The sequence below is a fragment of the Phyllostomus discolor genome, chromosome 1 (genome assembly GCF_004126475.2).
Source record: "Phyllostomus discolor isolate MPI-MPIP mPhyDis1 chromosome 1, mPhyDis1.pri.v3, whole genome shotgun sequence".
Classification (NCBI taxonomy): Eukaryota; Metazoa; Chordata; class Mammalia; order Chiroptera; family Phyllostomidae; genus Phyllostomus; species Phyllostomus discolor.
The window spans coordinates 152,330,196-152,347,188 of NC_040903.2; the positions used below are offsets into that span (position 1 = coordinate 152,330,196).

Here is a 16,993-nt window from a genome sequence, read left to right on the forward strand (position 1 = left end):
GAAGTACTTGACTGACTTAACCTTTTTTAGAATTGGGTAATGTCATTTCTGAGCCAAAATGATTAAAGGCTTGCGATTTATATTTATTGTTCACAGCAGTGATTGTTAATCTTTTTCATCTCATGGCACATGTAAAGTACAATTCTGCAGCACACCAGAAAAATACATATTTTGCCAATGTGACCAAAAAGTAATATAGTTTTGATTCATTTACACTGGGCAGCTAATGTTATATTGGCTGTTGTCATTTTTTAATTTGATAATCTAAGGGAAAAGAGGTCAGTGCTCCTAACTAAATAGTCAGCTATTGCATGTTTAAAAAATTGTTGTGGCACACTGGTTGAAAATTGCTTGTTTAAAGTAATTTTGCTATGGACTAGGAGGATATAAGTTGTTTGTGTACTAATTTTCAAAGGTGGCAATATTTTAGTGGTGCTGTATATCCGAAAACTAAGTTAATGGATAGGTTTTATTTACCTAGCAAAATGGGTTTTATATTACTGTGACTTATCACCATTCTGTATTGAGTGCTATCTTATATAGTTAAGTTCCCCCAATCTTAGTGTATTTTAGAGTTTTATCTATTATTAATAAGGGAGAAAAAAGTATATAATCTTTTGTGTAATGTTTTCTCATTGTTCAGTTTTTTTCTTGACTCTTAGACTAGTACATCTCCATGTAGAGTATCTGGATAGTTAGACAATTATAAAGAAGAAATCAGGAATTATTTATTCCCAACCAGAGATAATTGCTATTAATATTTTAGGTACTCCTGCCTAGTTTTTAAATTTTTTAAATTTTTGCATGTTTTACTTAAATACATACTTCTCCATTAAAGCCCCATCAGGATCAATCTCTTCTATTTTTATTGTGTTTTTGTTAAGATTTTTGTTTGTGTTGGTGATGGTGGTGGTGGTGGTGGTTGAATTTCGATAGCATAAATCATAAAATTTGAACCCACATGGTTCAAATTTAGCCATTTTGTCTTATAATACTACTATACTGATATTTAACCAATCACATTTCATTCAACATTTATTTTCCATATCTTTTTACATTTATTTATTTATTTTTTGGGGGGGGTATTTCTGAATGTGACCTGAAGATAAAATTTTAGAAATAGATTTGCAAGTTAAAGGATTATATAGAGATTTGTATAGTTATCAGGGACTGTATAATTAATGTCTATTAATTCAGATTTACAGGCAATGAACAATCTCTGAAAATCTAATACTGAATTTAAGTCAAACTAAAGTTTCATTAGAAAGGTAGTTCAGTTTTTCTGTTGCTTAATCTTGGGGCACAGGACTTGCTTTCCCCTTTTTTTTTATTTTTAGGCTGGACATTATATCTTGGTACATTTCTCTTATTCCTTTTATATTGTCCCATCACCAATTATTGTATTGTTTGCTTAAACAGCATACTTGTATGCTATTAATGTTTTCAGACAAAGCTCATAGACAAATGCAAAATTAAAAACTCAAAGGTAATTATCTTAAACTAATCAAAAGTAACTAAAGATATTTAATGAACTAACAGGAGACAGGGTCAAATCTAAAATAAATTGGTACTGGATTGTTCATAGAATAGTTAGTCATTTTTTCCTTCTCTTTGCTAAGTTTGCATAATTTGAGTATACGATTTTAAATGCCAAAAATAACTTTGTTAGCATTTTCAACCTGTGCAGTACTAAAATACAACATTTCTTCATTGAAGAACATTTTAAAATTCTTCAATCATGCTAAAATAAACTAATAGTATAATTATTAAAAACTTCTGTTGTTGGATATGATGCAGCCACATATTTTGAAACCTGTGATTTGTGATGATGCAACTACAAGAATGAATTTTTTGAGCATTAAGTAGACTCTGATACTACTTTTCACACTTGATTATTGGGAAATATCCACTCAAAAAGGCTTGCAGAACAACACTTAGTTTTTCTCTGCTTCAGAATTAATAAAGGAAGAAGGGACAAAAGGAGGAAAGAAGCAAAAATTTTTTTCCTGCACAGCTGTCATCTAGCCTCATATTCTGGCACAGAGCTATAGTCCAAATTATTTTATTGTTTTACCCAGCATCCTTTTGCCTCTACATGCAAAATTTCTATAGTAGTTTTGCAAAAAGAAAAGGCTAAACAATCTCTTAGCAACCATGGGAGAGTATTGTTATACCAGCCTCTGAGAGTGAAACAGATTTCTGCTGTACATTAAAAATGGCGTGGGTTACTTTATAGATAATGCAGATGACCTTATGCCAGCACAACACTAAAAACATTGAATATGGGTATATATAATTGTGATATATAATTTTTTAAAAGCTGAACATCATGCACATATATGTATAGTCTTTACATATTATATGCATTTTATATATAATGTATATTATATACTAACTTATATTATATATTAAATTTTCTGCTCTTGAGGAAGATTTTTGCCATTTCCCACCACCTAACTTTAGATTATGTCCATATTCCTATAGTAATTATTTTTTAAGGGTTATAATCCAGTAAAAACATTCAAACTTAGCCTGAATACTTTTTATCCATTCATACCCAAATTAAGAAGGTACTTTGGTTATTGTTAATTTTACCTATGGAAATGGTACAGGTGATCATTTGGGAAATACAATACAAATGTTTTTCTTAATTAGACTGGCAGTGATTGGCAATAACACCCACTATAGGCAACGATGTGAAGAAATGGTCCCTGTCGTATACTCCTGATGGATTTTCAGATGATATATAAGTTTGCTAGAGGGTGGCTTTGTAATATAATTGGAATATATGCATGTTGTTTTTCAGTAATTTTATTTATAGGAATTAATCCTAAAGAAATGATATTACCAGTGCACCAAGACATATTTATAAGGAGTTGTGCATTGCTGTACAAAACAATGTTTTTGTGTATATAACAAAACATTGAAAGTGATCTAATGCCCATATGTAGAATATTGCCTATATAATACATGTTGAAAAATACTGGACTTTGCAACCATTTCAAATCACATGCATGTCTTTACATATTGACATGGGGAGAGGTGCATTATAAATTATGAAGTAAAAAAGGCACTGTATGGATCTAAAATATAAATGGAATCACAATATACCTCGGGAGTAAACATAGATGCCTGCATTAAGAAGTCCAGAAAAGATATATCAGGTAATAATAGGTGTTATTTCAAGGGAATTGGGTTATGGAAACATTTTTTAAAGTATATTTTATTGATTATGCTATTACAGTTGTCCCAGTTTTCCCCTTTTGCCCCCCTCCACGTGGTACCCCCTTCCCTCCAGCAGTGCTGTCCCTTAGTTCATGTCCATGGGTCGTGCATATACGTTCTTTGGCTTCTCCATTCCCTATACTGTTATTAACATCTCCCTATTTTGTACCTAGTGATTATATTTCTTAATATCTTTATCTTTTCCCCTGTTCTTCCTCTTCCATCTCTCAGCTGATAACCCTCCAAATGATCTCCATATCTATGATTCTGTGTTCTGGTTGTTTGCTTAGTTTAGTTCTTAGATTCTGTTGTTTAGTTAGTTGTGAATTTATTGCCATTTTAATGTTCATAGTTTTGATCTTTTTCTTAAATAAGTCCCTTTAACATTTCATATAATAAGGGCTTGGTGATGATGAACTTGTTCAGCTTTACGCTGTCTGGAAAGCACTTTATCTGTCCTTCCATTCTAAATGATAGCTTTGCTGGATAGAGTAATCTTGATCATAGGTTCTTGCTTTTCATCACTTTGAATACTTCTTGCCAGTCCTTCTTGCCTGCAAAGTTTCTTTTGAGAAATCAGCTAACAGTCTTATGGGAACTCCTTTGTAGGTAACTCTCTGCTTTTGTCTTGCTGGTTTTGGATTCTCTCTTTATCTTTCACCTTTGGCTTTTGATTATGATGTGTCTTGCTGTGGTCCTTTTCGGGTAACAACTTCTTTGGGACTCTCTGGGCTTCCTGGACTAGTATGTCTATTTCCTTCACCAAATTAGGGAAGTTTTCTTTCATTATTTTTCAAATAAGTTTTCAATTTCTTGCTCTTCCTCTTCTCCTTCTGGCATCCTTATGATTTGGCTGTTCGCAATCTTGGAAATGCCCCAGAGTCTTCTATTCTCTCCTCACTTTTTTGAATTCTTGTTTCTTCGTTCTGTTCTGGTTGACTGTTGATCTATTCCTTATGTTCCAAATCACTGATTTGAACCCCAGCTTCCTTCCCTTTGAATTTGGTTCCCTATGGATTTTTCTGTATTTCACTTATTGTAACCTTCATTTCTTCGTTAGTGCTTTTGCTGTACTCAGTGAGTTCTCTGAGCATCCTTACCACCAGTGTTTTGAACTCCGCATGTCTCTGTTTCATTTAGTTCTTTTTGAGGGGTCTTGTTCTGTTCTTTCATTTGAGCCATATTTTTTTGTCTCCTGAATTTGGCAGCCTCCTTGAGATTGTTTCTGTGTATTAGGTAGAGCTGCTTTGACTCTGTCTTGGACTCTGTCTTGGCTTCTCTGTTACACTGTATGGGGCAGAGCTTTAGGTAATCACCAGGGCAGGCAACCGCTGCACTGCTGTGTTGCTCTGTATGTGTGGAAGGGGTCAGAGGGGACAGTGCTGCTGCCTGGCTGCTGGAGGCTTACTCAGTACTTGCCCCATTTCCTGTTACTTCCCTGACTTCCCATGTGCAATTGGCACCCATCTGGTGGTTCCTAGAGTGGGCGGGTTTGCAGACATTCTAGGACTGTGTTGGGCCCTTTAAATGGACTCTCCTATGAGACTGGCAGTTGCTTCCACCACCCCAGCTATGCCTGGTTTTCTACAGCCATAAGTTTTGAGGCTTTACATTTTCAGTGCTGGAACCCCGGGCTGCAGGGTCTGGCCTGGGGCTGGGATTGCTCACTCCCCAGGTATTGCCAGATTTTTATCCACCTCACATGAATGTGTGACCGCCTGCTGTGCACTGCCACACGGTGTCCCCTTTACCCCGGCTCCCAATCTCCCTGTCTCCCTGTCTCTGCTCCTCCTACTTGTGTGGATGAACATGGCTTCTTTAAATCCTTGGTTGTGGGACTTTCACACAGTTTGATTTTCTGGTAGTTCTGGATGTTTTTTGTTTTGAGGTTTCACAGGAAGGCAAAGCGTGCCTACCTACACTTCCATCTTGACCAGAAGTTCACACTGAACTGGGAAGTATTGTTTTTGTGTAATTTGAACTTTTAACAGTTACTGAAATTAATTATTTTGTGAGTGAAGGTTTTGTGTTGTTGTTGTTGTTGTTTTCCTGTATTTTTTGTATTGTATCAAATTTGCTCTCAGGGGTCTATGTTAATATAATGTGATCCAATTTGTGGATTTTTGCACATCACACATTATTTATAGGGTATTCACTATGTGCCAGGCATAGTTTAAGGTCTAGGAATAAAACACACAGTTGTTACTGGTTTATAGGAGAAATATAAATAAAAGAACACTTAGAATATAGGATAACAGGTACAAGCATGTTTCAGGAAGTTCAGAGGAGAGACTGGATAATTTGGGAGTGTATCAACAAGGACTTTGAGGAGTTCATGGCTGAGGTTATAAAGGAATTTTGCTAGTGGAATATTGAAGATAGTTATTGTGGGCAGAGGAAATGACATGTAAGGATCAGAAGTGTGAAATGTCAGATGGTACTAGAAAGAAACAAGTACATCGGTATTAATGAAGCAAAAACAGGTGAAGATGAAACAGTAGTAGGATCCATGGTAAGAAGTAAAACCTTACGCATTTATTTGTTTGAACAGTTGCCAGTGTTCTTTTGTTCATTCTCAAAATTTGTTGTTTGTGTAAAAAAAATTTCTTATGCACTAAAAATTGAGAATGATTCATTATCTTAGAACTTAAAACAGCATATAGATATATAAGAGTGTACGTTGGGAAAATGTGTAGTCTGTGAAAATATGGAATGCTGCCTAAGGATTCCGTATGTGAAAAATCACCTTAGAAAATAATTTTTATTGTGTAAACTGGAACATATGTGTATTCTGTAATCCAGCATTTCCACTCTTGGATATGTTAACACTTGTAGCTATGTCCTATGAGGCCTGTACAAGAATGTTCTTAGCAATATTGCTTGAAATAGCAAAAAAGTAACTTTTATTTTAGGTAAATTACTTAATCTGTGAGTTTTAGTTTCTACAGACAGAATAGAGAGGTAACAATATTATACTCTCTACTTCCAAGGGTTGTGGGATTAAATGAGTTAACCCTTGTAAAGTGCTCAGTACAATGTCTGATACATAGAAAATGCTTGATATATGTTAGTTACCATTGCTACAAAGAAGTGAAAATGAATGAGTTGTTGCTCCATGTGTCAACATGATTGAATTTCACCAAAAAGAGTTGAGCAAAAGAAGCAAGTTCCATAGTGTCCCAAATAGCATGATATCAGTCAAATAAAATTTAAAAGAATTTATAACTAAATATTCTTTAAGGGTAATACTTGTGTGGTAACACTGTAAGGAAGAATTAAAAAATGAGAAAAAAAAAAACAACTTCAAGATGATGTTTACCGGTTTGTAGAGATGGGGTTTGCAAACATGGAGAAAAACATAGGAGCTATTTGTTGTATTGGCTATATTCTCTTTCTCAAGTTGTATGACAAATAGTTACCTTCCTATCAATTAGACAGATAGAATCATGTCATATTGACAGTTCTGCACCTAGCTTTTTTTCATTTAACAGTGTCTCATGAGTGCTGCATACAGATCTTTTTAATGTCAGCAGAGAATTGTCATATATTTATATAGTAATTTTTAAACCAATTCCCTGCTGGTAATAGCCGTAGGATGATTTTCCTTTTACCTTTTTTGTTGAAAATAGTGCCACCATGATAATTTCTACACGTATCTCTATAGTTGCCCTCCCAAAGTAGAACTGCACTTCCCCAGCAGTGCACGAGCATTCCTGTTCCTCCATACTCTTGGCAACATTGCGTATTATTTATCTTTTCCATCTCTCGAATCTGTATAAAAACCGACATTATATTTTTGTCTTTAACTGAATGAAATTCAACATCTTTTTCTGTATTCATTGTCTATTTTTGCCCCTATGGAGTAAAATTGGACTTATATCTTGCGTTTTCAGGGGGACAGGTTTTCACAGGGACAGGTTTTGTGTCTGTGAAGCTTTCATGTATTTTATGAAATTGTTCCTAAGACAAGACTAATTGTCTTTTATCACTAGTGTGTGCAATGTCTCCTAATACAGCCTTATAATTGGAAATTGTAGAAGGGTTCTTCTATATAGAAAAACCAATCTTTTATACTTTTATGCTTATGGTAAAATAACATACTATATAATATTTAACACTAAATATTTCCCCACATAGTAAATACTATTCATAATCCTGATTTCAAGTGACCGCTCAGTATTCTGTTAAGTAGGCATAGCATAATTTACTTAACTAAGTCTTAGTTGGGGGCATTAGATTATTTCTTTAACTATCAAAAATAATTGAGAAGCTGTTGGCTTTTGGCATGCATCAGGTGGTGTCTTTCCACAAAATGTCCCCTCATATCATCCGGAATTGTCCTTGTAGCTAGAACAGTGAGCAGAATGAGTATCTCACAGGACAAGAATGGGACCAATAAGAGAGAACCCCTTTTGAGGTGTTGGGTGCACAGAGAGATTTGGAGCCTGCTATTGGTGGAGTTCTCCAGGCTGAATGGCAAATAAAGCTAATTTGCAAGAAATCAAAGCCCACATTCACAGCTGCAAAAAGCCCATCACTTGGAATGCCTTCAAAGCCATGAGGTTGTGTGAACAAATAGATCTCATCTATCAGCTTGAAGAGGAGACACTTCAGCAGCAGGTCCAACAGCTCTGCCTGTTACTAGGCCAGTTCAGTTATCTTATTCTTCAAGTGGAGTGCACCCAAAACAAGCACCTGGACAATCAGCTGGGCAGCTTGTCTCTCAAACCTGAAGATTAGACTCTCTTACTCTTTGAAGCAGACACAACTGCTCTGCACCAGGCCATTACTGCATTTGGGTCCCTCAAGACCATCTACATTCCTGAACAGTTGATGGCTCATACTAGTTCATGAAATATTGGATCATTCATGGAGCAAAAGTTAGCATTTAGTACCGCAGGTGTCCTTTTTAGTGAATGGCTCCTTGGAAGCAAACATGCCAGTGGTCATCAGGCTTCTTACACACCCTGCACCAATCTCCAGGACTGGCTCACCCAAAATCAGACCTTTGAGAATAGTTAGACTTCTGCCAGAGCCTGTGATTTCTTTCATAATGTCTGGAGCAACCTTTCAAGGGCTTGGAAAACTGGTTCCAGAAGAGGCAGCAATAAGAAGTTTCTGAAAAACCAAGTTACCAAAAGGGTAACAGTTATTCTACCACCAGTTCTTACTCCATAGATACCTAAAAGGTTGAAAATCTAGAGCTTCTCGATCAAGGTGAGATGGATTTTTCTGATTGGCTGGTGAATTCCCCAGGAATCAAAAAAACTGGGAAAGCCTGGGAATGGCAGCTGTGAAACCAGTGAGAACTTGAAGCCCTTGTTCTAGGTGTTCCAGGAGTCTTACAGAGTGAATGATTGGATTGTCGAGCCTGGTTCCTGTACCAGTTGTTGGGGCAACCAGCCCTAAGGAGTTGGAGACTGAAAACTTGGGTGATCTGAAGTGCTTGAATGACCCTATGGAGGTCAAGAACCCCTTACCTGCTCCTAGCATGATAATTGAGGATTGACTTGTACATAACCATCAGGACACAATATGAAGTAAAGGAAGTCTGTCTGCAAAGCCAAGGAGCCCTGTACAAACTTTGCAGTGTATTGTGATGAAAATTGTGAGAGGGAAGCTGTTTGTAAATGGCTGCTGGAGAAAGAAGCAAAAGAAAAAAAAATGGTATGCCTGTGGAGCCTAACCTGAATCTGAGAAGTATATAGATTTCCTTCATATGGATGTGGCTCTGTCCTTTGAGAAAAGAGGCAACGGAACAAGCTAAGATGCCAAAGGCAATGGCTCTTTCAAGAATTGCAAATTCCTTTAAAGTGATAATGAACAGTACTTTGTCAGTGGCTCATCACATCCTAATGCAAAGAAGGATATACCAAGAAAGTGCCTAGTGTTGAGGACAGAACTGGCAAACAAAAGCTTATGAACCCTGTGGCCACTTCCTGGTGTCCCTTTAACACAGCTGACTGGGTCTTGCCAAGAAAGAAGACAGGAAACCTCAGCCAGTTATCCTCAGGAGAAGATAAGTAGCTACTTCCAAAGAAGGCCAAGAAAGTGTTACTTAATTCACCCCTGCAGGAGAAATACAGCTTTCCCCAGGCTGTTAATAGCCTCCCAGCAGCTTGTGATCTCTTTGCCTCTGTGCAGCTTAAAGATGACAAAGAAAAGTGGTTGTATCGAACTCCTCTACAGATGTGAAGAAATGGAGTACTAGAATCAAGCACCTTTTCTGCAAATTACCACACTTCCCATGATGAGCCAAGTGACTACAACTTGCCAAAAAGTATTGTTTCTGGGTGTGACCAGAAACAGAGAAATAAGTCATCAAATTATGAGTTACTGTGTAAAAGAAAAGGGCTATTTATTGATGCTGAGGTGATTCATTTTCTTCTTACAAAGTACTAACTTAATTCACCCCTAGTCTAGAAATACAGCATCTTGGTGAATATTTCTTTCATAAGCCTCTATGGCTCCTTAGATTAGGTTGTTACTAGTACATTAAAGCACTGTAGTTTTTTTTAAATATATTTTATTGATTATGCTATTAGAGTTGTCCCATTTCCCCCGTCACTCCTCTCCACCCTGTACACCCTCTCCCACCCACATCCCCCACTTTAGTCATGTCTATGTGTCATACTTAAAATTTCTTTAGCTTCTACATTTACTATACTATTCTTACCCTCCCCCTGCCTATTTTCAACCTACATTCTATGCTACTTATTCTCTGTACCTTTTCCCCCTCTCTCCTCCTCCCACTCCCCTGTTGCTAACCCTCCATGTGATCTTTATTTCTCTGGTTCTGTTCCTGTTCTAGTTGTTTGCTTAGTTCCTTTTGGTTTTGCTTTAGGTGTGGTTGTTAATAATTGTGAGTTTGCTGTCCTTTTACTATACATGTTTTTTCTTTATCTTCTTTTCTTATATAAGTCCCTTGAACATTTCATAAAATAAGGGCTTGGTGATGATGAACTCCTTTAACTTAACCTTATCTGAGAAGCTCTTTATCTGTCCTTCCATTCTAAAGGAAAGCTTTGCTAGATAGAGTAATCTGGGATATAGGTCCATGTCTTTTATGACTTGGAATACTTTCCAGCCACTTCTTGCCTGTAAGGTCTCTTTTGAAAAATCAGCTGACAGTCTAATGGGAACTTCTTTGTAGGTTACTGTCTCCTTATCTCTTGCTGCTTCTAGGATTCTCTCCTTTATTTTTACCTTGGCTAATGTAATGATGATGTGCCTTGGTGTGTTTCTTCTTGGGTCCAACTTCTTTGGGGCTCTCTGAGCTTCCTGGATTTCTGGAAGTCTATTTCCTTTGCCAGAGTGGGGAAGTTCTCCTTTATTATTTGTTCAAATACGTGCTCAATCTGTTGCTTTTCCTCTTCCCCTTCTGGTACCCCTATAATTCGGATGTTGGAATGTTTAAAGATGTCCTGGAGGTTCCTAAGTTTCTCCTCGTGTTTTTGAATTCTTATTTCTCCATTCTTTCCTGTTTGTTTTTTTCTTCCTTCTGGTGCACTTTATTGTTTTGAGTCCCAGTTTCCTTCCCATCACTATTGGTTCTCTGTGTATTTTCCTTCATTTCAGTTATTGTAGCCTTAATTTGTTCACCTAATTTGTGCCCCAAATCAACCAATTCTGTGAGCTTCCTGATCACCAGTGTTTTGAACTGTGCATCTGATAGATTGGCTATCTCTCTGTCGCTCAAAAGGATGAGTCCTGGGGGCCTGATCTGTTCTTCTGTTTGAGACATGTTTCTCTCTCTCTCTCTATTATTTATTTATTTTGGGGGGGGGTCTGGTCACTCCTGTTATGGTGAGGGGCGGAGCCTTAGGTATTCACCAGGGCTGGGCACCCCAGTTGCTAGATTGTGACTTTGTATGTCGGGGTGGAGCCCGGGGGGGTGGGAACAATGGCGGTAGCTCCATTCTCCTGGCACCTTAGTCCCTTTTCTGGGATCCTGGGTTGCACTCTGCCCTGGTCCACAATTGCTGCCTCACTGGGTCTGCCAGCTGCCACTGGAGTACTCAGGGTCCACCCGCTGCAATCTTGTGTGCCCCAGATGCCTTACGTGCTCCCAGTTGCCTTTTGTGCCCAGTTCTCCCTGTTCTCTGCGCCGCGACCTGCACCTGGCTGCTCCTCTCTGCCCCTCCTGCGCGTCTGGACGAATGGGTCTATTTCAACTTCTTGGCTGTCCGACTTCCATTCAGATAAATTCTCTGTCAGTTCTGGGTGTTATTCTGCCTCTAAATTGTTGATGTTCTAATCTTGGTTGTGGTGGAGGTACCGTGTGTCCACTTATGCCTCCATCTTGCCAGAAGTCCCCAAGCACTGTAGTTTTAAAAATAAAATAGTTCTATAATCAAGATGTTGATTAAAGCTACTAAAACTTCCTTGAAAAATAATAATTCTGAGAAAAATATATTGTTCCTAAATCTTTTTTGATGTAGTACGGTTTTTTTTTTTTCCCTTAACACTAGATTCAAGGAGTGGTCAAAATATGTGAATGTTTTAAGTTTTTGATACATTTTATTAAAACAGTTTTTCAGAAGTGGTTATTGCAGATTTTACTCTTGTGTATAGAATTAGCAACAGATAAGAATGACCATGTTTCTCTATCACCACTTTTTTAAAAAGTTTTGAGCCCTGGCTGGTGTAGCTCAGTGGATTGAGTGCGGGCTGCGAACCGAAGTGTCGCAGGTTCGATTCCCAGCCAGGGTACATTACTGGGTTGCAGGCCATAACCCCCAGCAACCACACATTGATGTTTCTCTCTCTCTCTGTCTCCCTCCCTTCTCTCTAAAAATACATAAATAAAAACTTTTAAAAAATAGTTAAAAAAAAGTTTTGTTAATTTAATATATATCTGAACTTATAACTTACTGAGAGATAATTAAGTAGTAGGAAAATACTCTTTTCCAGTTTAGAATTGTCTAAAAAATGTTAATTCGTTTCCCAAAATTTATGCATAACATGTGTTTTATAAATTGTAGCTCTGCATTTTCAAACAGTGAAAGTTTTTGTTTCTTGTTTTCATTGTGTCAGATACCTGAAATATGTTTTAGTTATTTTATATGCTGAGACCCATTTAGGTGAGTAGTTGAATTCACTGTGATAAGAAATATTTTGAGTTAGTTAATAGGTTAATTTTCGCTATTTTGGTGAAAAATTTTAAACTACTTTTGATACCCAAATACACATATTTTTGTTTAATAACAAAACAGGAAACACTTGGGATATTTCTCTTTAAAAAAATACATGTGTTTAGTCTTAATCAAAATGAAATGCATTGCAGTTTAATATATGGAATATAAGTAGAATTAACCCAATTCAGTACAGTAAAACACTGAATTATAAAACTGTTACAGAACACAACGAGGGGTGGCAATAATAGTATATCACCTGGGACAATATACTATTATTGAAAGAAGGCCCCGGGTCCGTTATGTCCGCCGCCCTAGGAAAGATGTCTCTCAATGCCAGAGATTCGTGAAAAGGAAAGGAAATGTTTATTTAATGCTATACTAACTTAAAGTAGTGACCTAATGTCTTTATCAAAAAATCCTGAAGTCCCTAAAAACACCCACAAACACACAGTCCTTCCTTCCTTCCCCCTTTGCCCAGTCCAGAGTACCGTATCTCAGGAAAGGAAATAGAAGTCCATGGCTCAGGCAGTCCTCCGGTTCTTCTCAGTTAGTAATCCCTCTCGACTGGGAGACCTCCCTGGGTTCCCGGCACCCTCGGCTGAGTCGCCAGGATCTCTGCTAAAACCAGGTGGTGGTTCCTCCTTCTAAAGCTGTGGTGGTCCCCACTCTGGCACAGGCACGTGGTCCTCTCTCTCAGGGCCACAGGAGTCCCCACTCTGCCAAAACTGCATGGTTCTCTCCAGGGCTGCAGGAGTCTCCACTCTGGCAAGTCCGCGTGGTTCTCTCCTCCAGGGCTGCCGCGTGGTTCCCTCTCTCTGGGATGCGGGAGTCTCCACTCTGCTAAAGACGCGTGGTTCTCCCCCAATGGCTGCCGTGTCTGGGTTTAAATCCCCTGCGCCAATCTTCTTCTGCAGCCCCATTTCTGACTCCACCTACACTTGGGCACACTTGCCCTCAATCTGCTGTCTTCTCCAGCTTTTCTGGTCGCCATCGTGGGTCTGGGCAGGTGTCACCCCATGTCATGGAGCCAATCTTCTCCCAGCTCCCACACAGGCGCTGTAACTCAGGGGACCTGCCTCCCAGGTCCCATCTTGGGGGGGAAGGTCCCTTTCCATCCCCCTAGCCTTGAGCATGGCCATAGCTATTTAGCATATCTAAGTGACCAGCCAAAGGCTATAGGTATGCTAAAGGACCATGCCATGTATTAGCTGCAAAGCTGCCCTGTATGTTCTTGCTCTGTGTGCCCCTTCCCCCAACTCACACCTGTGGGGGAAGGGGTGAAGACACCTTAAAATCTCCTGGACACCTTGAGTTCTGGACCCCATTTCAAATGCCTATTTGGGGTCCCCTCTCTTGGCTGCACCCTGTAACATAACCACTTTATGTTTGTTTAGGTACAGATTTTAAAGTAAGCTTTATTTATATCTTATAATTCTTAATTGAATTTTCAATTAGATTAAAATTCATTTAAGACAACCTGATCCAAATAGTTGTCACCATTAAAAGCATAGTTACTTTATAATTACTACTGATACAAGTATTGCAATTCATGCTTTTTTGTAGTTTTTAATCTCTTGGATATCTTTTTTTTAATCCTCACCTGAGGACATGTGTATTGGTTTGGAGGGGTGGGTAGAAAGAAACATTGATGTGAGAGAAAAACATCCATCAATTGCCTGTTTGTTGTACACTCTCCCACCACGGATTGAGCCCACAGCCTTTTGGTTTCCAGGACGATGCTCCAACTAATGGTGCCACCCTGCCAAGGCTCTCTTGAATACCTTAACTAACCCCAAGATTTTTAGTACAAATTGTACACCCAATTTATAATAATAAATTGTGATTCAGAGAAGTGCATTGCTTAAATTTTATACCCTAATTGGATGAGGTTTCAACCTAAGCTTTTTTTCCCAGGGGTGTCCAATTTGTGGGACTGAAGGCTGCATGAGGCTCAGAATGGCTATGAATGCAATCTAGCACAAAATTGTAAATTTTAAAACATTATGAGATTTTTTTATTACGTGTTGCAATGTATTTAATATGTGGCTCAAGAGAACTCTTCTTCCAGTGTGGTGCAGAGATGCCAAAAGATTGGACACCCTTAAACTTTTTCTCCCCGAGTGTTTTCTGCTATTTAGTTTGCTTAATTTTGTTCAGTTACTTGAGTTATTTATTTTAAGAATTCTCTGGAATAAATAAATATGTTTTTGCTCTTTCAAATTTTAATCATGTGTTTTGAAAGAGTATTTGCTGGATACCAGTATTTAGCCAACTCCTTTCCAATAATTTTGTATTAATTGTTGCGACACATTTGGACAACTGCTATGAAAATTAGCTAAATAGCAATTAACTGCCTTCAACCTATTTAGTTTTAAAGAACAGATTCTTATATATTTTAAGTTTAATTTTGCTCTCCCTGATAAAATAACAACTTTTAGTTTTCAGAACATTTTCATATGTATTATCCTCTCACTAAGTTCTTGTAATCCATGTCATGAAACAGTATAGGAATTACAATTATTTGAAAATTGAGGCACTTGGGTTCCGAAGAATTAAATAACACAAGGTTACTTTGTTCCAGAAGAAAGACTAGAACTTGCATTTGTAAACTTAAAATATCGTAGCCATTTAATGAATTTTATGACTTAATTTTAGAAGTAATACCAAAATTTTTAAATGTGTTTTTTTAATTTAGCAAAAGCTTATAAAGTTTGTACCTTCAAAATAGCCCCTAATTCTAAATTGGTTTAGAATGAGCCAGTGAAAGTGTTTTTGTCATTTTTAATTGGCTGTCACTGCTTCTTCCCAAATAATTATATAGTAATGGGAAGAGTTACAGCAAGTAGTCATCTCACTTCTTTTTTTAAAAAAGAAACAATTAAAACTCTTTTAGGACTTTTTGTTTTGTAGTATGCTAAGCATCACTTATTTAACATTTATTTAACATTTATATTTCTCAGAAATTAGTCTTTATTAAATTTTAAAAGCAGGTTTTTGACTGAGCTCATTTCCTTCCTCTAAGCTTCATGTGATTTTAATCTTTTGAAATAATCAACAAGTTCAGGCTACTTAGTTCATTCACTACTCAACAAGGTCATGACTGCTATCTTTCTTCTTTTGACTTCCTGTTCCTACATAGTACAGAACAGTTCCTAGTGTACATACCTTTCTTTTAACTTGCAAAAGAACACTTGTTTATTTGTATGTTCTTCCTAATATTTTCTTCATTTTCTGTGTACAGTATCATTTTTAATTACAACTTAAAGGCTTCATTATAAATAGATATCTCTCATACATGACATGGTTAGTCTTCCAGTTCTTCCCAAGTTGTTTTCTGTAAGAAAGCCCAGTTTGCTCATGAAGTTGTTGTGTGTGTGTGTGTGTGTGTGTGTGTATATACACACACACACACACACATATATATATATTGACATGGCTCCCTAATCATGTACATTTGAGTTTTGGGAATTGCTATTCATAGTGGTGGTAGTGGTACATTCTTACGGATTTGTTGAATACATTCTTACTGATTTGTTAGAGTGAAAGTATATTAATTTTTTATATCCTGGTAACTAATGAGTTGGGGATTGTTCCCATTAGGCAACTGAAGAGGATACTCCCAGTTCTCTAGTGAAAGATCATCTTTTCCAGCAAGAGACAGTTGTTACCAGTGAGCCTTATAGAATCTCAAGACCTTCTCCCTTTGAAGATTTGAATGCTAGAAGAGTCTACTTGCAAAGCCAAGCCAATCAGGTGAGAAGCTAAATATTTTCCAGTGTGTTACTCACATGCATAGATGTTGGATGTGTTAGACAAGGATGTTAAGGCCATCTACCCTTTATCAGAAAAAATTAACAAACAACAACAGAAACCCAGGAGAATATGATTTATAATGAATCAAATCCAGAAGGAGACAATAAATATATAGGTCATAAAGTTCCCTAGAGCTGTAATAATTGAGCCATAAATTTTACTTTAAATTTTTCAGTGACAAAGGTGACAAGGAGGAATGTATCAGTTACAATGCTTGTCCACTATCTGAATTCATGTAGTTAAAATCCTACCCATTCTGTCTACAAAATCAAAGGCCAATCAAAATGGTTTTTTAAAAAGTTTTAAAATATCTGCTGCTGCTTAATAGATAGTATCTGTAACATGTATTAGTGTCCAATGACATATAGTAGCTATACCTCAAGCCCAGCACATTTTTATTGAATGATTCTCATTTGACCTGAGGACTTCAAACATGTAATTTGTTAGGAAAGAAATTTAGGTACACTATAGATAGTGAGACAAATGAACAATATGATAAAGCATTTAGTTTAACAAATTATTAATGTTAATTATTTTATACCATATGTAAGACCCTGTGCTTTAGAATTGACGGATAGAAAGGAAAATAAACCATGGTTTCTGTTCTGAGTGTTTCTGATGAGGTAATAGATACATGCTCATAGTGTTACGGGAGCACAAGATAGGGGCATTGGACTCATTGTGGAAGGTAAGTAATTCTAGGTATGCCTAAACTTTTCAAGGATAGGTACAATTAACCAATTAAAGAGGGTGGGGCTGGTGATGAGGACTGGGGGAAAAGGACACCAGGAGTGAGGGGATAAAGGTTTTAAAGCAAG

General features: G+C 37.3%; 1 protein-coding gene and 1 pseudogene across 2 annotated transcripts in view; both read left to right on the forward strand.

Annotated features, from left to right (window-relative positions):
- Positions 1 to 16,993, forward strand: part of SPRED1 (sprouty related EVH1 domain containing 1) — a 123,927-nt gene that overhangs the window by 80,610 nt on the left and 26,324 nt on the right. For both annotated transcript variants that reach the window (XM_028505367.2, XM_028505368.2), the window contains exon 5: positions 15,963 to 16,115. In XM_028505367.2, coding sequence (XP_028361168.1) covers positions 15,963 to 16,115 — 153 coding nt within the window. The remainder of the gene's footprint in view (positions 1 to 15,962; positions 16,116 to 16,993) is intronic.
- LOC114491333 lies at positions 5,081 to 9,459 on the forward strand (annotated as a pseudogene).